Genomic DNA, 23540 nt, shown 5'->3' with positions numbered 1-23540 from the left:
GCTGCATGAACTGTTGTGCCATTTCCAATGTTTTTCCTGTTCATTAATTCTACTTTTACTACAGAGAGCCACTTCTGCAGCTAGAATACACCTTGATTTTTGAGAGGTGCAGGCTGTCATTAAATACTGTTTCCAGTACTCATCTCCCACAAACATGGGTCCCGTTTACATTTTTCAGCCAATAAACACTGCATTTGTGCTGAGGTGCATGTCATTATCTTTTAGGTTAGCAGACAACACAATTGTTACAGAATAAGACAACATTTATAAAAATAATACATTGGAGTTGCAGATTAGTCAAACTTGGTCATTGAACAAGTTTGAAAAACAAAACTTGGAACTCAGGGCAGGGAATCAAGAATTTAAAAGTAATTTAAAAGGATAACTGCTAATTACTGCAGTGAAAGAGCTAAAAATGAAAGGCTTGTCCATTTTATCAGTGGGTTGAAACTCGCTAATGGAAATGTTGAAAGATGTTGGTTGAACAAACAGAACATATTGAATCCTGGGTTGCATTGCTAAATTAGTCGAGTTCAAATTCCCAGAGGAGCACTAGCATTGTACAGAGCCACAGATGGCAAAGCAGGCATGTTTGACCGTCAAGGCATGTTCATCTAAAGCTCAGATGCACTGTAGAGGCAGATGAAGAAATTAAACATGTCACAGGGAACCGCTATGTGAATATCACAATAAGCCAGATTTCTTCAATCTCAGAAAGAGGCCCCTCAAATATGGATTTTTAGAAATGTATAACATACTTAGCAGAAAGAAATTTGAAGCAATACCTTCACAGCAATAGGACAAGAAGGTGTATGTTCAGAGTTATATAGAATAGCAGTATGTGTTATGAAGGCTAAGATACTTGGCTGATTAAAAAATAGATTGTTACTGGGGTTGATATTATGGAAGAATGAGCTGCAACACATTGAAGGACATTGCTCATCCAAAATTTATATTGTGTTTCATTTTCATTCAGGCCATTTCACATCACGGCATAATGCGGCGAGTCAAACTTCATGGAAGCATGATCACCCAATAAAAAATAATGACATAAGATGACTGATTTCATCACAAGGGAACATGTTGCTGCTCAACATTTGAGGCTTTTTTTTCCCCATCTGTAGTTCATTCAATTCAAAATAATAGGCATAATAAAACAAAATGGCAATATGCCATTAAAGTTTACAGCTAACCAGAGATGGCTCTCAAAGGAGGAAGTGGTGGTCTGCAAAGTATTAAAATGTATTACTATATCCTGTAGATATGGATATCCTCCTATTCTGAAGCACCCTCAAAGAGACTGCAGATTGGTGAAAATCGACAATTCTTTGGCCAATGCTCCACAAGCATTAAATATGCTGCTACCCAGAATAATAATAAACATTTGCAAACAATGCTTCTCTTCATATGGAACATACACATAAGTATAAGGCTTCTCTTTGCTTAGTTACTTAACGTAATAAGGTGTACCACTGAAATGCAGAACATAAATTAAATCAGTTTTATTGGGCCAATTAAAACTGAACTTGGCTTCTAACATTTAATTAATAAAACAGCAGCTATTACTTCTGGGTGCAAAAGAACAACCTTCCATTAAACGCTGCTTACCATGACCTCAGGAGATTCTAAAACGTTCAATAGATAATGAATTATATTTTAAGTATAGGGATTGTGCAACGTGAGGAAACAGCAGCAGTTAACCTGCACTTAGCATGTCCGACAAACAGCATATGATAAATTATGAAACTCTTTAGTTGGATCAAGAATTAATCTTGGCTGGGTATCTGCCTGTTTTTCTTTGAATAGTGCTCTAAGATCTTCTGTCATCCTCTAAGGTTACAGAGGAGGTTTCATAAAAAGACCTTATTTGAAAGGCAACTTTTCTGACAGTGCCATACTGCCAAAGTTTTGTACTCAAACCTGAGAAAAGCCACAACTTGCATCTGTTGACAAAGAGACAAGAGTTCTACCCCTGAACCAATTCTGACACTTTACTGACAACATTAAACTATTTTTTTCTGACCATATTTTAACTTGAGGGCACAGCATTGTTGAAATGAAGAAATATGAGCATTTCTGTAGAAATTCTGATATCTCAATTCTTGAATGCATGGGAATAAAATGGTGGTGCAGAGAAAATGCACCTCATGGAAGGCCTGAGGAACTTATGGGAGAGTAAACTTGGGTGAGTGTAATGCAATGTGGAAACCAAATTGGTATGGTATCACCATAAATGCAGAGCTCACTTGGCTCTGCTGACTAGTCATGCTTTGATCTTATAATGGAGCCTTTTGTATTTTTTTCTTGACTCATTTACGGGATGAGCATGTCATTGACCAGGCAGCATTTATTGCCAATCCCTAATTGCCCAGAAGGCAGTTCAGAGTCACCCACATTGCTGTGGTTCCAGAGTCATATGTAGGCCAGACCAGGTAAGGATGGCAATTTCCTTCCCTAAAGGTCATTAATGAACCAGATGGTTTCTTTCTGACAATCGGCAATGGATTCATAGTCATCATCAGATTCTTAATTCCAGATATTTTTATCGAATTCAAATTCTACCATCTGCCATGGCAGGATTCGAACCTGGGTCCCCAGAATGTTATCTGGGTCTCTGGATTAACAGTCCAGCGGTAATATCACTAGGCCATTGCCTCCCCAATTGCATATGGAAAAGTGTTTCTTTTGAAAACATACATAAGACTATAAGACCAGAAGACATAGGAATGGAAGTAAGGCCATTCGGCCCATCAACTCCACTCCGCCATTTAAATCTTGGCTGATGGGCATTTCAACACCACTTCCCTGCACTCTCCCCGTAGCCCTTGATTCCTTGTGAGATGAAGAATTTGTCGATCTCTGCCTTGAAGGCATCTAACGTCCCGGCCTCCACTGCACTCTGCGGCAATGAATTCCACAAACCCACCACTCTCTGGCTGAAGAAATGTCGTCTCATTTCAGTTTTAAATTTACCCCCTCTAATTTTAAGGCGGTGCCCATGGGTCCTAGTCTCCCCCCCAACAGAAACAACTTCCTAGCGTCCACTCCTTCTAAACCATACATTATCTTGTAAGTTTCTATTAGATCTCCCCATAACCTTCTAAACTCTAATGAGTACAATCCCAGGATCCTTAGCCGTTCATCATACGTTAAACCTACCATTCCAGGGATCATAGTCTTACTCCAGCTTGTGGAGTGAAACCTAAATACCGATTTTCTTTTCCATTAGAAATAAAACAAAAATGTGTACTTGATTAGCCATGTTAGAGGCATGGAATTGTAGGAGAATAGTAGGTCAGTCAGCACCCAAAAATCAACACTGCACTGCCAATTTTATAGGCCATTGTCTGGATGGGGGGTAAAGTCCCATTTGCCTAATAGGTTTAGCCATGGAAGAGGTCAGACTGCTTGAGCCCAGAAGTTATATATTATGCAATGCTACCACTGTAGAAGTATAAAACATAAATTGTACAATATTTTTGCTTTGCAGCTAAGTTTAAAATTGTTTCCAACCATTGATGCTGGGCATTTTTATTCAATGAAAATGAATAATATGCATCTTTCCTCCCAAATGTACTGCACAATTCTAAAAGACACATAGCTTACATTGCAGAAACTGAAAATGACAGTCCTCTTCTGAGGTGTTGGAAACATCTGACACAGATGGACCATTTTTGTCTAAAGTTTAATCGGGAATTTATGACTGTGGATAGCAACATTTTACCAGTTTGTATTTAATTTGTTGTTGCTAATGTGAGTGCAGATTTTTCATACAATATGATTGCTGCATTATATTTTTGGCAATATTTGTAGACATATGTCTCTGTAGAAGTTTGAACTTGAACCCACTACTCCTTGTCACGAGATAGGGACACCACTATTGTACCAGAAGCCTCCTATAAGAAGATACTAAAGCGATTGAATGAGAAACTTTTCACATAATTGCCTGGAGTAGACTTCAACCCTATGCCTCTAGAGAGACTGGAAAATTAATCCAATGTCTTAGACTTCTCAGATGCGCTGCCAGTCCTTATTATTTGTAAGCACCTACAGTGTGAATCAACCTATTGGGGCACATTGTGAGAATTTCCAGCACAGGTGGGACCTTCTTGCCCAAAGGCAGGAACACTACTACTATCACAACAGCTTTTCATATTATTATTTGTGGATACTTTTATTCCACCTGTTTTGACATTTTATGAAGCAGCCCCAGAACAGGTGAAATTTGAACCTAGGCATTATAGTTCCTTGTTGTTTATCAATATTTTTTATGAACCTGCTCAAACGTATCATTGGACGCCTGCAGCAAATAATACTTGAAACCATGCCTTCTGGGTCAGAGGCAGGGACATTACCATAAAGCCACAAAAACCTCTACATAGCATTTGTGTAATGTGACTAAGCTTGGTTCCTGTGTTACTTAACATGCTTCTACCAAATTTTTATCAATATTATTTAAACATTAAACTGAAAGAGCTGAGGATGCTGGAAATCAGAAACAAAAAAAACTGAAATTGCTTGAAAAACTCAGCATCTCTGGGGAGAAGGCAGAGTTAACGTTTTGGGTCTAGTAACACTTCTTCAGAACAGATGGTAGTGAGTAAATGGCAGCAGATGGGATGGGGGGGGGGGGGGGGGGGGAGAGAAGAGAGGGAGAAGAAGGGTAAACAACAGGTGAAGATAGAGCCCAAAGAGAGAGAAAAATCGTACAGCGAACTAAGGTTTTCTTGGGAGAATGAATAGCTGCTAATGGAGACGATTAGTAGCTGACAGTGGGTTGCTTGTGGTAGCAGCCTGTGATGACAAAGCCTGGTATGTTTATTTAAACATTGCATAAACATTTTTTTTTAAAAAGAAAATCAACCTATCCAGAGCAAGCGGGCACATGAACCCAAGCCTCCTGGCTCAAAGGACATGAGCATTGTGCCACAAGAGCCCAACGTGACTGGATACTGAATATGGACTAATTAGGTTTAATTGTAGTCAATTTGTACTAATTTTAGCTGGTTTGAAAAGAATATGTTAAGATGAGCTTACTGATTTTCTCATAATTATGTCATAAATTATCACATCTGTCCACTTGGTAGAGACAAGAACTCAAAGGATAAAGTGTCCAGTAACAAAATTGGAAACATTTAAATGCCGATAACAGATCATAGTGCTGTTGAAAAGAAACAGGAATAATTAATGTGGGTAATTAAAAGTGAAAATATCACCACTTTTGGGAAAGTTGAGAAGTGGGTTATTCAGAGTCTTTCTCTGCAACATTTGGCGCTACTCAGCATTGGTGCACTCTCCATTGCAGGTCACTTGTACACTCTTTCAGTTGGCATATAAAAACTAAAAATGGTCAAATAAATAAATTAATATTTGGACTTGTTAGTTATGACATTTTGGGGAGTAAGCAAACATTTCTGATTAAGAAATGTTGTGATCATTTTTTCGATTTATTTTCCCCCAAAACTCTCAATTCATGCTCAAACTGAATTGATGTCTAATTTTGTTTTTTGTGGTTAAAATAAATCTTCGATCTTCCAAGGAAAATGCAACCAAAATTAACAGGTTAAACATTGATATACTTTTTTCAGTTAGCTTAAAATAAAATTACCTCAAATTGCCTGTTTTCAGATTGGAGTTCAATGAATTACAATTGGTGCAAATTATGTTACTTCCTTAACAAAATTTTAAATCTTTGTTAATGAAACTGGATAAAACATCTGCCTGTTTTAACAAAAAATATAATCGAATGCTGAAGACACATTTCAAATCTATTACACTTGGGAAGATTATTTACAGTGTAATCAAAATCAAATGACATTTAAAGCACTGTACTTACAAAACTGTCTCCACTTGGAAATCCATTCTGTCTTTGATTATTGGATTTGATTCTTGGGGATTTTAGAAGGAAAATATATTTTTACTAATTTAAAAATGTTGAGAATGATTTGACCTTCAGAATCTGAAAGTTAACTTCAGTTTTTAGTGCTAGCCAATTGACCGAGTCCCATTTTTCATGTTACATTTGAGTATAATCCTACTGTAATGATCACACCTTATTTAGATAAACATATTACAATGATCATGGTACGCTGTTATGGTAGAAACGCAACACAATTTCTCAGTTTGAAATGATGTTGAGACCACGTCTATCTGTTTGAACACAGCACAAATATGAGAACATTCCAACCTTAAGTGGCACTGACTTGAGAGACAAATATAAAATTTACATGGCCAGCAAGGATAGAGATGATTTCCCTAAACCAATCCCTACCACCACCGCCATCTAGAACAAATTCCTAATTATTTGGTAAAATATGAAATTTACACGGCACATCTTTACAAAAATAAGTCGCTTGACTGGAGAATTCCTCGCGTTTTTGAGTGTATCTTCTGTTGCGTAATATTTGGCAGCTAAGTACCATAACTTCAGATAATTCACATATTTCAATACAAAGGCTTCGGGGAAGTTACTGGCTTGGGGAGGAATGGGGAAAATTGGACAATAGTTGCCTAATTTCTGCATTTAGCTACCCATTTGCAGATATTGAGAGTTGCTGTTTAATTTGTTTCTGCATAATGTCAAGTGATGACAGCCTAATACTACCCACTGAGCCAAAACTAACAAACACCATAGGATCCTGTCCCTTTCCATTTGACTAAAAACAGGTATTTGCTCAGTGTCCAGGAAGAATATGGAGGTACAGGCATCCAAAGACATACAGCTGGAGGTGGGATTGCCGTGCTAAATTGCTCACAGTGCCTAGGGATGTGCCAGGTAGGTGGATTAGCTATGATATACAGGGATGCAGGGTTGCAGGCATAAGGTAAGGGTGTGCGTGAGTGGGAAGCTCTTTGGAGGGTCAGTGTAAACTCGATGAGCCAAATGGCCTGCTTATACACTGTGGAGATTCTATAATTTAATTTAGAGCACTACCTTGCCCAGACTCTGCCCTGAAAAGGATATTGCTCTGTAATGTGACCCCTGACAAAGCCATCAAATTTGTATTAATTTTTTGGGTAGAGGTCAGAAGCCTTTTTTGTTTGCCTTTGGCAAAGGTTGACATACTAGGTATTTATCAGGAGAATAATGTCACAAGATACCACACAGTGTTAAACAAACAAACTAAACTTTATATACAATGTTTGGACAGTAAAATAATCTATATTCATATTTAATTTTTGCTCTAACGTCCAGAGTTAACATGAGGGAAATATCAGAAAAAGGACCAATTGTTGAATACCCCTTTATACTGCAATTTAAATGGTTGATGCACTCAACATGAATCCTACAGGTTTCTTAGCAAGTCCCTTAGATGTTAGTGAATTCATAGGTAATAAAATCACCCTGAAACTTTGTCACCTTTCCATGGAATTCCAAGTCTTCACATTTTGAGACTATGGAATCCACTTTTAAGCAACATCATTGAGTACTACCTCAGTGACTGCTCACATCAAGGTTCTTCAATGTCTTCCCCCGAGATTGTGCTTCATTGTGTTCACAGTGAGGAACTCATTTAAGGGTGCATTTTAAGCTCTTTCGCAGGAAGATATTGGAGCTTGGGAAATTAGTTATCAGTTACACCAAACAAATACTGATTGAGGCTTTCCTTCAGCCCACCTTCAGGTACATTGAAATATCACGGCTTCCATGGACTTCTCCTGCACTAATTGCCTGAAGTCTGCGCATGACATTTGTGCTGTCTGAAGCTACTTCTTTGTTTGAGCATCACTCAGCTTTAAACTGCTGATGCAACTAACTTCTTGCAAGAACACATAAATTGGAACCAGAGAATCTTCTTAAGCTCTGCCCATCTTTTTGATAACGTAGCCTGCTCTAAGCTAGAGATTTTTTAGCTTTCAGAGTTTACTGAATGCTTTGCTCAAACTTCCAAAGAAAGAACAAATATGAAGATAATCATCAGGTCTTTTGTGTACTTGTGACCAAGCCATCTGTTTGACAATAGGCAATAACAATATTCTGACTCTCATTTGGTCTACAGGCAGCTTCTCAAAAACTGAGGTTAAAAAAGAAGACAGAAAATCTATACTATTTTTGAAAGACTTGCTACAAACTTCAATCAGCCAATGAACACTTGTAGAAGACCTACAATTAAGGTTAGACAATCAAAAGACACTCAACAATCCAACAGTACTGTCAACCAGTAATGCCAACAACGTATAATGGCAGATGAAGGCTGACATGCTTTTCATGTTAACCATAACATGTAATATATTCTTTTGAATGTTCTGACAACTTGACAGCAATAATCCAACACAAGGTTAAATTTGACATATCTAGTTTATTATTTCAAGCGTATGTCTCCTCTGTAAGTACCGTGATTGTTTTCAATTAATGCATCTGCAAACATTTTGCTCTTTGCACCTGTAATTATTTGCATGCAATATGGCACCTCATCAAATGATAATAACATGAATACAATATATATGCAAATATCAGAGCTATTTTACTGAACCAAGGCAATGGAAGTTTCCACACACCAACAAACTACATTACTCTACTGGACTTGCAATAATACGTTCTATTGCTTTTATCCAATTTGTGCTTCAGTGGTTTCAATAAGAACACAATTAGCCATGGCTCACCTTTCACAATTAGTTCTGCATAGTTGGACACTCCTGAGCCTCCTTCTGAGCGAATCACACATCTATATTTACTTGTAGTCTTCTGTGATGTATCTGCCACACTGACAGTGGCAGAAAAACGTCTGTGGTTAACCACCCTCGTCACCATCAATGCTGTATCCTTTCCATTCCATTGCTGTACAAAACAAAATATATCTTTAAGAGAAAATGCAACAATTTTTAGGAAAATTTCAACTGAATAGTTACTAGTTTCAGTGTTGTGGTTCAGAATATCCATATTCTAGTGTAATTTGCTTACGTATCTTCTTAATTAGGGCTGTCTGATTACAGAGCTGGGAAAACCTACAGCTCAAAATCGAGCTGTTCAACCTCTCATGTTGCTTCACCTTCTCCCCATAGACTTGTAGAATTATGTTTCAAAGATTTGTTTAATTTACCTCTAAAAGATATAATGATTTCTGCCTCAACCATTTGCTGTAACACAACCTGAAATTCTCTTACATCTTTCTGAGTAAAGACATTTATTTTAACCCTTTCTAAAATATTTCATGTTGCTGACTCTCTATCACTGACTCCTTAGCCATCGGAAATAACTTTCCCATTCAACATATTCCTTAATTTTAAATATCTGCATCATTTTTCTTCTTTCACTTCTCTATTCTATTGGAAATAGTGATTGTATATCTCACCTCTCCTCATCGGTATAATTCACCATCCCTGTTGTCGTCTAGCGAATCCACACTCTATGTCTTTAATGCTCCTTTGAGAAAGTTTACCACAATCACATAAGATACATATTCGACCTAACTCATATTCATGCTATGGTTTAGGCAGAAACCTGATATTGTGGAATCTAAACATGGATCTAACTCTTCTGATCAGCATTGGAACTGCTGAAACTGATGCTGAACAGACAGAAAAAGATCACTTTGATTGGATATTGTTAAAGATTTCTGACTTTCAATGTGGAAGAATCCCTGCTTTACAGAGACCAGCAGAAAAGGTCAGCAAGATGATATAGCTACTTTCTCAGACACTGTCTGCTGTAAATTTTTAAATGTCTGGTCTGAATATTAGTGAATGAGTAAATGGGTGGGAGGGTGAATGAATGGGAAGAATATTTTGGTGATTGAGGTGAGTGGGATAAGTGGATAGGGTGACTGAGATACATAAGCAGGTCGATAGGATTGCAAGTGTTCAAGAAGGGGAGTAGAGACAACCCTGGTAATTATAGGCCAGTGAGCCTTACCTCAGTTTTTGGTAAAGCGTTGGAAAATGTTATAGGATTTATAATCATCTAGAAAACAATAATTTGATTAGGGATAGTCAGCATGGTTTTGTGAAGGGTAGGTCGTGCCTCACAAACCTTATTGAGTTCTTTGAGAAGGTGACCAAACAGGTAGATGAGAGTAAACCGGTTGATGTGGTGTATATGGATTTCAGCAAGGCATTCGATAAGGTACCCCACAATAGGCTATTGTTCAAAATGCAGAGGAATGGGATTGTGGGAGATATAGCAGTTTGGATCGGAAATTGGCTTGCTGAAAGAAGGCAGAGGGTGGTAGTTGATGGGAAATGTTCATCCTGGAGTCCAGTTACTAGTGGTGTACCGCAAGGGTCGGTGTTGGGTCCACTGCTGTTCATCATTTTGAAAAATGACCTGGATGAAGGCGGAGAGGATGGGTTAGTAAATTTGCAGACAACTCTACGGTCGGTGGAGTTGTGGATAGTGACGAAGGATGCTGTAGGTTACAGAGAGACATAGATAAGCTGCAGAGCTGGGTTGAGAGGTGGTAAATGGAGTTTAATGCAGACAAGTGAGAGGTGATGCACTTTGGTAGGAGTAACTGGAATGCAAAGTACTGGGTTAATGGTAAGATTCTTGGTAGTGTAGATGAACAGAGAGATCTCGGTGTCCATGTACACAGATCCGGTTGCCACCCAGGTTGACAATGCTGTTAAGGCATACACTGTTTTAGCTTTTATTAATAGAAGGATCGAGTTCCGGAACCAAGACGTTATGCTGCAGCTGTACAAAACTCTGGTGTGGCTGCACTTGGAGTATTGCGTACAGTTCTGGTTACCGCATTATAAGAAGGATGTGGAAGCTTTGGAAAGGGTGCAGAGGAGATTTACTAGGATGTTGCCTGGTATGGAGGGAAGGTCTTACGAGGAAAGGCTGAGGGACTTGAGGCTGTTTTCGTTCGAGAGAAGAAGGTTGAGAGGTGACTTAATTGAGACATATAAAATAATCAGAGGGTTAGATAGGGTGGATAGGGAGAGCCTTTTTCCTAGGATGGTGACAGCGAGCACGAGGGGGCATAGCTTTAAATTGAGGGATGAAAGATATAGGACAGATGTCAGAGGTAATTTCTTTACTCAGAGTAGTAAGGGAATGGAAGGCTTTTCCTGCAACGGTAGTAGAATTGCCAACTTTAGGCACATTTAAGTCATTATTGGACAAGCATATGGAAGTACATGGAATAGTGTAGGTTAGATGGGCTTCAGATCGGTATGGCAGGTCGGCACAACATCGAGGGCTGGAGGGTCTGTACTGTGGTGTAATGTTCTATGTTTATGTTCTATGTTCTATAAGTGGGTAGGGTAGCAGGTGGGTAGAGTCTAAGGGGGTAAGTTAATGGGCAAGGTGGCAAGCAAGTTTGTGGAAGATGGGAGAGATGGATAGGTAGGTTAGGGCGTGGTGTCAGGTTAGTGACTTGTCAGGCCTTTTTGAGGGATACTCATGCAGTATGAGCCAGTTAGGTCAGGTTGGGGCAAAATTGGACAAAGGAGACTCTGCACGTCAGGTATTCTTTGCAGGTGTACAGAGTTTGGTCATGGGGAGTAATTGCATCAAATCAGGGGTCCTAGAAGTTGTTTAAAGGTCAGTGGATATTTTAGATGTTCAGGGTATAACACTGTTCAGACCTCCTAAGTATTGCTATTGGAGTTTATGGACCATTTTCCAAGAATCTTTATTTACAGCTTGATCTGTACATGCATTATCTTCACAATGGGCTTTAGGCTTCTGCTCCCTTCCACCTCATTACTTTTTTTTGCAGAATAAGCTTCCTGAGGAAGTGGTGGATGCGGGTACAATTACATTTAAAAGACATCTGGATAAGTACGTGAACAGGAAAGGCTTGGAGGGATACAAGCCAGGGGCAGACCGGTGGGACCAGTTAAGTTTGGGATTATATTCGGACTGTTTGGATCAAAGAGTCCGTTTCTGTGTTTATGAGACTCTATGGCTCTAAGTGACTCTGACATCATTAAGAAATTCCCATTTTGCAAGCTGCTGATTTTGGTCCCTTTGATCTACAGAACTCCAACCAGGGGATTACTAGAATAATGGCAGCAGGCAATTTGATAGTTACTGCATTAGACTAGTATCTTTTTGTCTGACTTTTCCAAAATATATATCTGGGCAAGTAATTATGCTCATCAACTTTTTAGAACCCTTAACCATTTCTTTGTTACCTCTAGGCTGCAGAAATGTGAGGTGAATCTCCATCTCTTTACTTGCACTAAGTCAAATCCACCCCCCACCAACACTGTGATCCCTGACCATATTGGCTTCTGATTAAGCAATGCCTCAATTTTAAAATCCTGAATCCTGTTTTCAAGTTTCAAGATCTTCATTTTTCAAGATCTCCCAGTATTCTATCTTTGCAATCTCCTCCAGCCCCACAACTCTCCATGACATCAGTATTTCTACAATTCTGCTTTCTTGAGCATCTCCAATTTTAATTGCTCCTCCATGAATGAGGGGGCTGTAAGCTCTGGTGTGTTCTCACGAAATCCCTCTCCAGACCTACTTTCTTTTCAACCTTCCAGATTCTCCGCCTCTTGCCCAAGCATTTTATTAACTGTTCTAACATACATTTTGCTTTATAATAATCCAGTTTGAAACATCTTGGGAGGTTTTATTACAGATTTTGTTTTAATAACCCTGTTTGGAGATGTTATTACACACTGCTGGGGCACATGGGGTTGAACCCAGACCCCTTAGCTCAGAGATAGGGATACTATTACTATGCCACAACAGCCCCCAGTTTTAATATATACAAAAGTACAATACAAATTTTTGTTGGTACTTTATTGTGTAGCAAGATTGATCAGCTAATTCCCATATGTGATTACAGACTATAGGGCAGATGGTGGCATAGTAATATTGTCATTTGGTTTATAATCCAGAACCCCATAACTGTGGGGACAGGGGTTCAAAACCTATGGCAGGGGGTGAATTCTGACATATTAAAACAAAATCTAATCTAACGGTAGTGCTACAACCAACAGGTCAGATCTAAGCTTTATAATCCTGCCCCATCTGGTCGTGAATCAAACAATTCACTGAAGGAGGATGCTCCACAAACATCCCCATTCTGAATAACAGGGGAGCTCAGCAGATTAGTGCAATAGATGAGGCTGAAGAATTCACAATAATCTTCAGCTGCAAGTACTGAGTAGTTGAACCGTCATGGCCTTCTGTAGTGGCCCCCAGCATCACAGATACCAGACTTCAGACAATTCTACTTGATATCAAGTAACAGTTGGAGGTACTGGATACTGAAAAGACAAGGGGTCTAATAACATTCTGGTAATATTACTGAAGACTTCTGCCCCAGAGCTTGCAGTGGCCCATACCAAGCATTTCCAATGCAGTTACAACACTGGCGTCTACATGACAATGGGGTAAATTACCCAGGTATGTTCTATATGCGTAAAGCAGGATGAATCTAGTCTCAGAGATAATGGGAACTGCAGATGCTGGAGATTCCAAGATAATAAAATGTGAGGCTGGATGAACACAGCAGGCCAAGCAGCATCTCAGGAGCACAGCCCAATCAATCGCATCTCAGTAAACAGTAAAGTGACGGAAGTGATCATCAGCACTCTTATCAAGCAGCACTACTTGACCGCTGCCATTCAAAGACCAAGGGCAACTGATACATGGGAATTTCCTTGCTACTTCCCCTCCAAGTTACTCACCATCCTGACTTGGATTATATATCACTGTTTCTTCACTGTCACTGGGTCAAAATACTGAAATTTCGTCCCTAACAGCATTCCGAGTGGACTTACATCAAATGGACTCAACAGTTCCAGAAGACAAAACCATTAATTTCTCAAGGGATGCCAGATATGCCAGCAATACCATATCCCATGCGTAATAAGTTTTAAAAATCCAGATTCTGAGGCACAGACCACGAGATGCACAGTTGCAAAAGTGAAGATTAAGATGCATAATGGGTTGATTGTGAGCCAGTCAGGTTTAGTCAAATGTATATTGTGATTTTACCTCTAGAACACAAATATAGGAATTTAAATGGTTGCCATTTTAAAAGGGAAAACAATTAATTAACCAGCTGGTCATCTGAAAGACTGCACCAAGCAAAAGCTGAGACAGTTGTTCCTTTACAGCTATGATACTGACATCTACCAGGCAAATTGCCCAGTCATGTCCTGTACACAAAAAGAATAAATCCAACCTGGCCAATTACCAACCTATCAGTCTGTTTTCAATCATCATTAAGGTGATGGACAGTCCTTCAACAGTGCTATCAAGCAGTATTTGCTTAGCAATAATTTGCTCACAGGTTCTCAGTTTGGGTTCTGCCAGGGCTGCTCAGCCACTGGCTTCATCACAGACTTGGTTCAGATATGAACAAAAGAGCTGAACTCTAAAGGGGAGAGGAGGGTGACTGCACTTGACATCAAGGCTACATCTGATAGGATGTGGCATCAAGGAACCATAGAAAACTAGTCAATGGAGATCGCGGAGGTGGGGGGGGGGTGTTTCTCTATAATGGTTGGAGTCATACATGACAAAGAGGTAGACGGTCACAGTTGTTGGAGGTCAGTCATCTCTGCTCCAGGACATCTGCACAGGAGTGTCTTTTTTTTTTTAAACCTATTGTTGTAAACAACCTGTTCAGAGATGCTATTACACTCTTGAACCTGGGCCTCTTTTTCCCACGGACACCATCAGTACACCACAAGAGAGCCCTAGTTCCTCAGCCTTATGATCAAGGATAAACCAATATCAGCTGTTTTGTCTATGTTACGTCACAAGGTCAGAAGTGTTACCGATGATTGAACAATGTTCAGCATCTTTTGCAATGCCACAGATACTGAAAGATGGCATGATGAAATGCAGCAAGACCTGCATGATATCTAGGCTTGGACTGAAAGTGGCAAGTAACATTGGCACCGTACGACTGCCATGAAATGACCATCTCCAATCTCGAATGTAAACATTCCCCCTTGATATTCAATGGGATTGTCTACTATCACATAGTGAGAGTTACCGTTAACCAGAAATTGAACAGAACCAGCCAAAAAAATGCAGTGGCTTCAGGAGCAAGTCAGACCCCAGGAATAATGCAGTAAGTGGAACTCATCTCCTGACTCCCCAAAACCTGTCCTTTGTCTATCAGCTACGAGTTGAGAGGGTGATGGAATACTCTTCACTTGCTTGGGTGGGTGCAGCTCCAACAACACTCAAGAAAACTGACACCATCCAGGACAGAGCAGCCTGCGTGACTGAGTGTAAACCCAAAAACACTCATGCCCTCCACCAAAGCACAATAGCAGCAGTGTGTACCAGCTACAAGGTGCACTGCAGAAATTCACCAAGTCTCCTTACACAGCACATTTTAAACCCACAACCACTACACCTACTGCTATCCAGAAGGACATGAACAGCCGACGTATAAGAACACCACCAACGGCAAGATCCCTTTCATGCCACTCACTATCCAGACCTGGAAATATAGTGCTGTTCCTTCAGTATTGCTGGGTCAAAATCCTAGAACTCTTTGCTAAATGACATTGTGTATCTACCTACATCAAATGGACTGCAGCAGTTCAAGGAGGCAGCTCACTCCTACCTTCTTAAGGGGAGATTGGGGATGGGCAATAAATCCTGGCTCAACTATTTATGCTCAGATTCCAGCACTGAATAAAGTAAAAGTACAGATTTAAATAAACATATAAGGGAGGACCAAGGCAGAACACTACGTCTTAAGATTAAGATATTGAAAAGCATAGACTCTGGGATTTGATTCACTTAAAGACTAGAAATTGATATTTTGGGACATTATTTAAACAAAGATGCAGTGGCACAAGATGTCTAACTTTAGTGCAAAGCAGTTCTGCTTCACATCAATATTCAATTTGTGCAATATAATTGTATAGGTCTGATTGAAACCATGCAAAACTGACTAAACTTCTTTCTGTTCTGATCTTAAATGAGACCTTCATTGAGGATTTAGGCACCATTTACATAAATGTGCTGGTGTGTATCCATTTCATGGAATACTATTATCACAAGTGCACGGTAAATGGATTCAGTAGCTCAATGTAACACTGATGCATGAAAATTTAGCTTGACCTTTGTAACAACAGGAAAACTTCCACAGGACTACATTCACATTGTTGAAGATTGCAATTTTGAAAGTTTTATTTCTGCAAAGGTGTCAAATCTTGCAGAAGATACCTAATTAGTTGAGTTGATACATGTTGGACACAAGTTCTTTTTGAAAGGTAATCAAAAATAATGACCTGATTCAGCAAAAGTTATAATGAGTCGACATAAAAATCTTTTGTTTTTTAGATACAGTGCACAAACACCGTGAACCTTGTTAGAATAGAATCTTTGACCCAAGCCATTGCTTGAATGTCAGAACCACGATACGTGTGGGCAGAAGAATGCTGCCAGCATTTCTCTTTCCTTGATTGGGTCAGAGTCTATATAAATCACAATAGTAGAGGAGTGACCAGTGAGTCTTAACAAGTTGAGGCTCTTGTCTTAAGATGTAGTTTATTGCATGATAATCAGTTTCATTTGCCTCTTAAAGATTGTTGGTAAGATTACTGGGGGATTTAGCTGACACATTGACATCTTCGAGAACCAGAGCTACTAACCCCACCCAAGACTGTCTAACATCACGAGATTAACACAGTCTCCAGCATTAACTCGTTCAGAACAAATATTGAATACAACAGCAAGGAAGAGAAGAAACTAAAACTAGAATTTTTGAAATGGCATGGGAGAAAAATCAGGAGAGCTTGGGTCAAATCTTTACTTACATGACCAGCAGGGAGTGGGAGGAAGCAGATATATGTGATATTATTGATGGTTTCCCCGTCCAGAGCTAAAGTGGATTAATACACTAAACTATAGATAGGCAAGGTAGCGAAGTCTGAAGACAAGATAATAAAATGTGAGGCTGGATGAACACAGCAGGCCAAGCAGCATCTCAGGAGCACAAAAGCTGACGTTTCGGGCCTAGACCCTTCATCTGATGAAGGGTCTAGGCCCGAAACGTCAGCTTTTGTGCTCCTGAGATGCTGCTTGGCCTGCTGTGTTCATCCAGCCTCACATTTTATTATCTTGGAATCTCCAGCATCTGCAGTCCCCATTATCTCTGAAGTCTGAAGACATGCAAGTTTATGCTAGTAGTGAGAGTGTGATGATGAGACAAGATTTAAGGGGATTAACAGAGTGGATTAGTGTTCCCTATGAAGTGGAAGATGGTAGATCCTCAGTCAAGGTTGGTTCAGGGGGATATTGAGGGGGAAACGGGATGGTAATCAATACTGAGTGGAATTGAAGCGCTGTAGCCTGTTCGGGGAGATTGACAACTGACAATCAAGGAACTCATCTGTTTGGAACAGTATTATCAGGGGCAATATATTTGGAATAGTATTATCAGGGGCACAGACACTGTTCTCTATGGCCAGGATCGAGAGTCCCGAAGGATGTTGTCTGCCTGGTGTCTGGGCTCAGAATATTTCAACTGGGCTGCAGACGAATTTGGAGTGGGAGGGGAAAGGTCCAGATGTCATGGTCCACAATACCAACAATGTTCGTAGAAAGAGAATGGAGGTTGTGGTGGAGGAATATGAGCAGGAGGGTACTAAATTAAAAAGCAGAACCAAAAAAGGTAATAATCTCCAGATTACCACGTGAGCCACAAGGACATTGGCCCAGGGTCAACAAGATTAAAGAGGTAAATGTGTGGCTCAAAGATTGGTGCTGGAGAAAAGAATTTAAATGAATGGGACAACAGCACCAGGTCTGGGAAAGGAATCCACCTGAATCATGCTGGGCCCAGAGTCCTGATGAATTGCTTAGCTAGGGCTGTAGATCATACCTTTAAACTAAATTGTGATTTGTTTTTGTGAGTGGGGTTGAGGAGGTTTCAATTGCATGGAAAATTACAAAATCACAGGTAAAGGAGAAGGTAGAATTGCAGGTAAATCATTCAGCCAATCGTTACTGGAAAACGGAAGAAAGGTACAGAATGTGTAAAGGTTATATTTTATCAAAGAACCATAAAAGAATGTAGGAAAACCTGATAATAGAACAAGTTTAAAGGCTCTGATTCTTAATACACAAAACATCTTGAATCAGCTGGATAAACTGACCATGCAAATTGAAGTAAATTCATATGATCTCAGAGTCATTATGGAAACACGGTTGCAAGGCGATCAAATCTGGGAACTTAACATTCAGGGATACTTGACCTTTTGGAAGGTAGGAGGGAGGGGTAGCACTGCTAATGAGAGATGAATAAGTGAGACAATTGTGAGATATGATCTAGGTTCGGATGTCGTAGAGTCCATTTAGGCAAAGGAAAGAAAAAATACAGCAAGAGAAAGAAGACATTGGTCGGAGCACTGCACAGACCTCCAATAAGTGGCTACCCTGCAGGAAAAAGACTATAGCTCAACAAATAATAATACCATGTAAAAACAAATACAGCAATCTATTATCATAATCATGGTTTTGTGAAAGGGAAGTTGTGTCTGACTAATTTAGAGTTTTTCAAGGAAGTTTCAATCAGAGTCGATAGAAGAGAACCAGTAGATGTGTTGCTTTTGGACTACTAAGTTCACCAAGGTACCTTAAAAAGGTTAAATTGCAAGATAAGAACCTATGGTATTGGAGATATTATACTGGTATGGATAGAGAATTGGCTCATGGGCAGGAAACTGCGAATGGGGATAAGGGGTTTGTTAACAGGCTGGTGACCTGTGGCCAGTGGAGTTCCACAGGTATCAGTGCTGGGGCTGCAACTATTTATATATTAATCACGTGGAAGAAAGAAGTGTGGCTGTCAAATTTGAAGACAACAAGAAAAAAAAAAGCAGATCATGAGGGGGGTTTGGGCAGTTCAGAGAGAAATCGATAGGTTAAGTATGTCGACAAAAAGTTGGAAAACAATATAATGAGGAAAAATGTGGAGTTGTTTATCTTTATCAAAAGTATTATTAAAATGGAGAAAAACTGCATAAAGCTACAACATAAAGAGACTTGGCGTACTTGGACACAAGACACAGAAAGCTAGCACATAAGTAATTAGAAAGGCTAGCCCTTATTTCAAGGCAGTTAGAATATAAGAGTGGGGAAGTCTTATTGCCACTGTACATGGTGCTGGTGAGACCACATCTGAAGTGCACGGCAAATGTCATAGGCATGAGGTCTTTTTGCACCTGAAGAAGTGGATGCATTTCTTCTGGGATTTTTCGGGTGCAAGAGGCGGGCTATGGCTCGGTACACACTGCCTGTATCTGAGGCAGAGTCAGAGGATCTGGTCCCAGTGTGATCGCCCAACCACCCCAGGTCTAGGAAGATCAGACTTAAACTGATGTGGCAGTTTCTCCCCATTAACAAGCAGAATCTCTCTCTGTAGTTGTGTGAGAGGTGGTTCTATAATTAAACAGGAAGGGAAACAGTTTGGTATTGAGTGAAGCTGTAGGCTCTCTTTAGGTCGGTCTTCAAAGTTTGGACTGCTTTTTCTATACCAGTATGTGCAGGTGTTCATCCCTTTACGTGAAGAAATATAATTTCACTGGAGGCAGTTCGGAGCATGCTCAGTAGGATGAGCCTTGGTATTATTGACGGATTGTCTTATGAGGAAAGCCTGGACAGTTTGGCCTACTGGATTTTTAAGGGGCTTTACAGGATAAATGTAGAGAGCATATTTCTCCTCAAGGGCAGGTCTAGGAGCAGAAGGCACAGTCTCAGAATAAAGGGCTCCAAGTTACAAATGAATTGACCAAGAATTTCTTGTCTCAGATAATTGAGTCTCTTTGGAACTCATGACAACAAAGAGCATGGGGCACAGCCCTTGTGTATATATAAGGAGATAAATAGATTCTTGATCAATGGGGGAAATCAAGGTTGACAAGGGCAGGAAAGTAGACATGAGGAATGTCGAATCACCATGATCCCATCAAGTGGTGTAGCAGTCGAGGGGCCAAATGGCCTACTCCTGTTCCTATTTCTTTTATATTCTTATTTATTATTCTAGCTCCTTGGTACCATGTATGGTCAGGTGCCTTGATGTCAAGGGCAATCAATCTTAACTCACCTCTGAAGTTCAATTCTTTTGTGTAAGTTCGGACTAAGGCCTTATAGGCAGCAGCTGAATATTCTGACTGAATTTGAACTGAACATCAGTGAACTGGTAATTGCCCAACTAGCGTCAGTTGACCGCAAGGTTGAAAACCCTTTCCATTAGCTTCTGAGATGATTAAGGCTGTCGAAGCTGTGAAGGAATGGGCTAGACAATGCATAGACTTAAAAGAGATTGGTATTTTACCATTCCTGTTGACAAGCCACTTATGGCTTTGTACTCTGTATTAAATTCCCCAATTATCATTGGGATAACTCCATAGAAGTCAGTATCCGATCACCAAATCACCCCATATTTACACTTGCATAGTACTTGACAACGGTCTAGCTTCCCTAAAGCCAGCTATCAGAGTGAACAGAACCCCTGATATACCTGGTTGTGTTTGTCAGCCAGGGTTCCCTGATTGGGGCTGTTAGAATATGATTTCCCTGATTGGAATAGGTTATGAAATCCACATGGTTGATGTTATTACAATCACTGTATCCCTCCACTTCTAAATGCAGGGACGCAAGCCTATTCTTTGTCTTATAGCCTGTCCTGGGCCGTTTTCACACTGGGACCGGATCCTCTGACTCTGCCTCAGATACAGGCAGTGTGTACTGGGCCATAGCCCACCTCTTGCACCCAAAGCATCTCAGAAGAAATGCACCACTTCAGGTGGTAAAGGCCTCGTACATATGGCATTTGCCTTGTCCATCTCAAACTCCAAGGTTTCTTTGAAGCTAGACAGATGGGGGAGATCCCACAGGTTCGGAGGGACTTTGTATGTTTTGCTCCTGCCCTATTTGCAAGTTTGTTGCTTTCATGTGGTCCACATTCTTGTCAGGACCTCCTCACCTACCCGAACTTTGTACGCCACAGGATCTGACCTCATGTCAACCATGTCTCTAATGCGTACAAGGCCATTTCTCTGGCTTTGGCACCAAACTTCATTGCCTGAAGTAAACTATTGCACTTGCTTACAGGAGTCTTGTGCCTGGCATTGGTGTTCTCAATATCAATTGATCTCCCAACCACCCCAGGTCTAGGAAGATCAGATTTAACCTGATGTGGAGTTTTCTCCCCATTAACAAACTGAATCTGTCTCTGTAGTTGTGAGAGAGGTGGTTCTATAATTAAACAGGAATGGGACCAGTTTGGCATCGAGTGAAGCTGTAGGCGTTCTTTAGGTCTGTCTTCAAAGTTTGGACTGCTTTTTCTATACCAGACTATTGGTTGAAGGTTGGTATGGACCTGTCCCTAATGCCAAGTGCCATTCAAATTTAGAAAATACTCCTATTTCTTGCTGGTAAATGATGGTTACTTGTCTGTGCCCAATACTTCAGGGAATCTGGGGTATTGTAAAAGATTCTCACAGCTTTTCTATCGCCAGCCCCGTGTTTGATGAATGAACTCTACATACCACTTTGAGATGGCTTCTATAATGACTAAGAACGTTGAGCCCACAGAAGGACTGGCATAGTCGACCTGTAATTGGCCAGGTAAACCCTCACGAATGTGGAGGAGTTTCTGGCACTAAAATTTGTCCTCATTGGCACTCTGGGCACTGCCCTACCAATAAGTCTACATTTGCATCTAATCTTGGCCACTTTGCATTGTTTCCCACCAACATCTTCATTCTGGAAATCCCTGGATGACTGGTGGAGTTCAGCCAGTACCTGGCAGTGTCCTTTGCTTAGGACAGTCACTCTTGTTCCCCATAATAAAATGCCATCATTTTCCACAATCTGCTGTCATTGGGTCCAAGAGGGTTTCAATTCTGGCTGCAATGGCCTTTTTGTTTCCCACATGGCATTTGTTTCTGTCAGCAAGGGGTGCCTGATTAGACCGGTTTAACAGCCCTTTCAGGGAAGACATATTCTATGTTGTCCACCTGGCTGACCTCATCACAATCACTACAATCATAATGGGGTGGCCAGAGCGTGCTGTGCTCGGCAGCTCCAACTGTTAATAGAGTGGAATTAAGAGATAACAAGATGTAGAGCTGGATGAACACAGCAGGCCAAGCAGCATCAGAGGAGCAGGAAGGCTGATGTTTCGGGCCTAGACCCTTTGTCAGAAAAAGAAACAGAGTGGACATGTTTGTTTTCATTTGGGATTAAGGATTTAATTGAAATTATTGCTTTTATAAACTGAAGAACTTTCAATGGCCACTGAACGATGTTGACCACGGACAGAGTGTGGGAAAACTCACAGGTGGGTCAGTGAGCATCTTCTTGACGTTCTATTTTCTAACCTAGTGCTGAGCAGCATGACAGGATTCTCACAATAGCGTGGTGACAGACCTATTTGTATGCATTAACACATATTAACATCCCGTTAATAATTCATCTCACCTCATGTTTATGCAGTTTCTCATTTTCCCACCCACTGGATGGCAACCAGACAGCAATAATTTCTGCTGTATATTTCACAGCGGTTACCTGGCAACTCTAGCTCGCTCACAGCTGCCCCAAACACCTAGTACCAACATCTCAGGAAATACTCATGGGCAGTTTCTGCACAGACCCTGGCTTGTGACAAATACCAGCCTCATTGCATCCTCTTCGCACATCCTCAATTCATTAACATGATACTGCACTTCAACACTGCAATTGAGTACACCAGCACCTCTCATTGCAAAGCTGCTGCCAGGACTCCTTCACATTTGGTGTTGGGGGTGGGGTGGACACCCATTTTAGATTTTACCAGACTGTATTTCAGCAATCCTCTGTTCACTTTATGCTTCATTCACTGTTCTTAGTATCCCTGCGCTGCCTTGCCCATTAGCACTTTATCTCCACAGCATGAGTATTCCAGTCTTGTTGGGCTGCTTCGCATAGAGTGAAGCAGCTCGTCATACTTGTAAGCAATCATCAGTCAAGGGTATGGACATATTATTGAATGGCACTGCACAATGACAATCTTATAACTGTAGCATGAACCAGGAGTCTATGGGGCAAACACACTGCATACACTTCAACCAAACAGCAATGTCCAAAGTTGTAGGGAAGTAGTCCTCCATCAATTCAATGGGAGATCTGGTTTGTCAGGGGCTCCCAGTACAGTCAGTCAAGAACATCTTACAATCAGAGGCCAGGGTCTTGGGCATGGTCAGTCATCTACATTGGATATCCAAAGTTGCTGGGCCATCTCACTATACTCTGGTGAGTGGGCCATGGCAGGTGTAATGCAAGCAAAAAGGATTCACAGAATCAGTCAGGGAGTTGCATGGAGATGACTCAAGGTCTGATTGGTCACCAGTTAGGGCTGTTTGTCCTTTTTGGTGAGAGAAGGTTGGACAACAGTCAATCCTGAGGCTGAGCAGAATGAAGTCAAAGGAGTTATCAGCAAGCATTGCTGTGATTGAAAAGAGAGGGCAAGTCTATGCTGGAGATTGAAGGCAGCAATCTCAGCTGCAGAAGAGACATGTTTGGTGAAGATAGTAAGTTTGAGAGCTGTTGCTGGCAGGAACCACGACCAAGGTCAAATGGGTTGGGGAATGTGCAGGATCATCGTTGGCAGGAC

The 23540-nt window shown here is 40.6% G+C and overlaps 1 protein-coding gene across 7 annotated transcripts in view; it reads right to left on the bottom strand.

The window, feature by feature from the left end:
* The window catches only part of LOC125461272 (receptor-type tyrosine-protein phosphatase T), a 1279761-nt gene that overhangs the window by 688195 nt on the left and 568026 nt on the right, over positions 1-23540 (bottom strand). For all 7 annotated transcript variants that reach the window (XM_048549829.2, XM_048549830.2, XM_048549831.2 and 4 more), the window contains one exon: positions 8605-8779. In XM_048549829.2, the coding sequence (XP_048405786.1) occupies positions 8605-8779 (175 nt within the window). The remainder of the gene's footprint in view (positions 1-8604; positions 8780-23540) is intronic.

The sequence above is a fragment of the Stegostoma tigrinum genome, chromosome 19 (assembly GCF_030684315.1).
Source record: "Stegostoma tigrinum isolate sSteTig4 chromosome 19, sSteTig4.hap1, whole genome shotgun sequence".
Taxonomy (NCBI): domain Eukaryota; kingdom Metazoa; phylum Chordata; class Chondrichthyes; order Orectolobiformes; family Stegostomatidae; genus Stegostoma; species Stegostoma tigrinum.
Note: the sequence above shows the minus strand (reverse complement) of the source record. Positions and strands in the feature narration are given on the sequence as shown.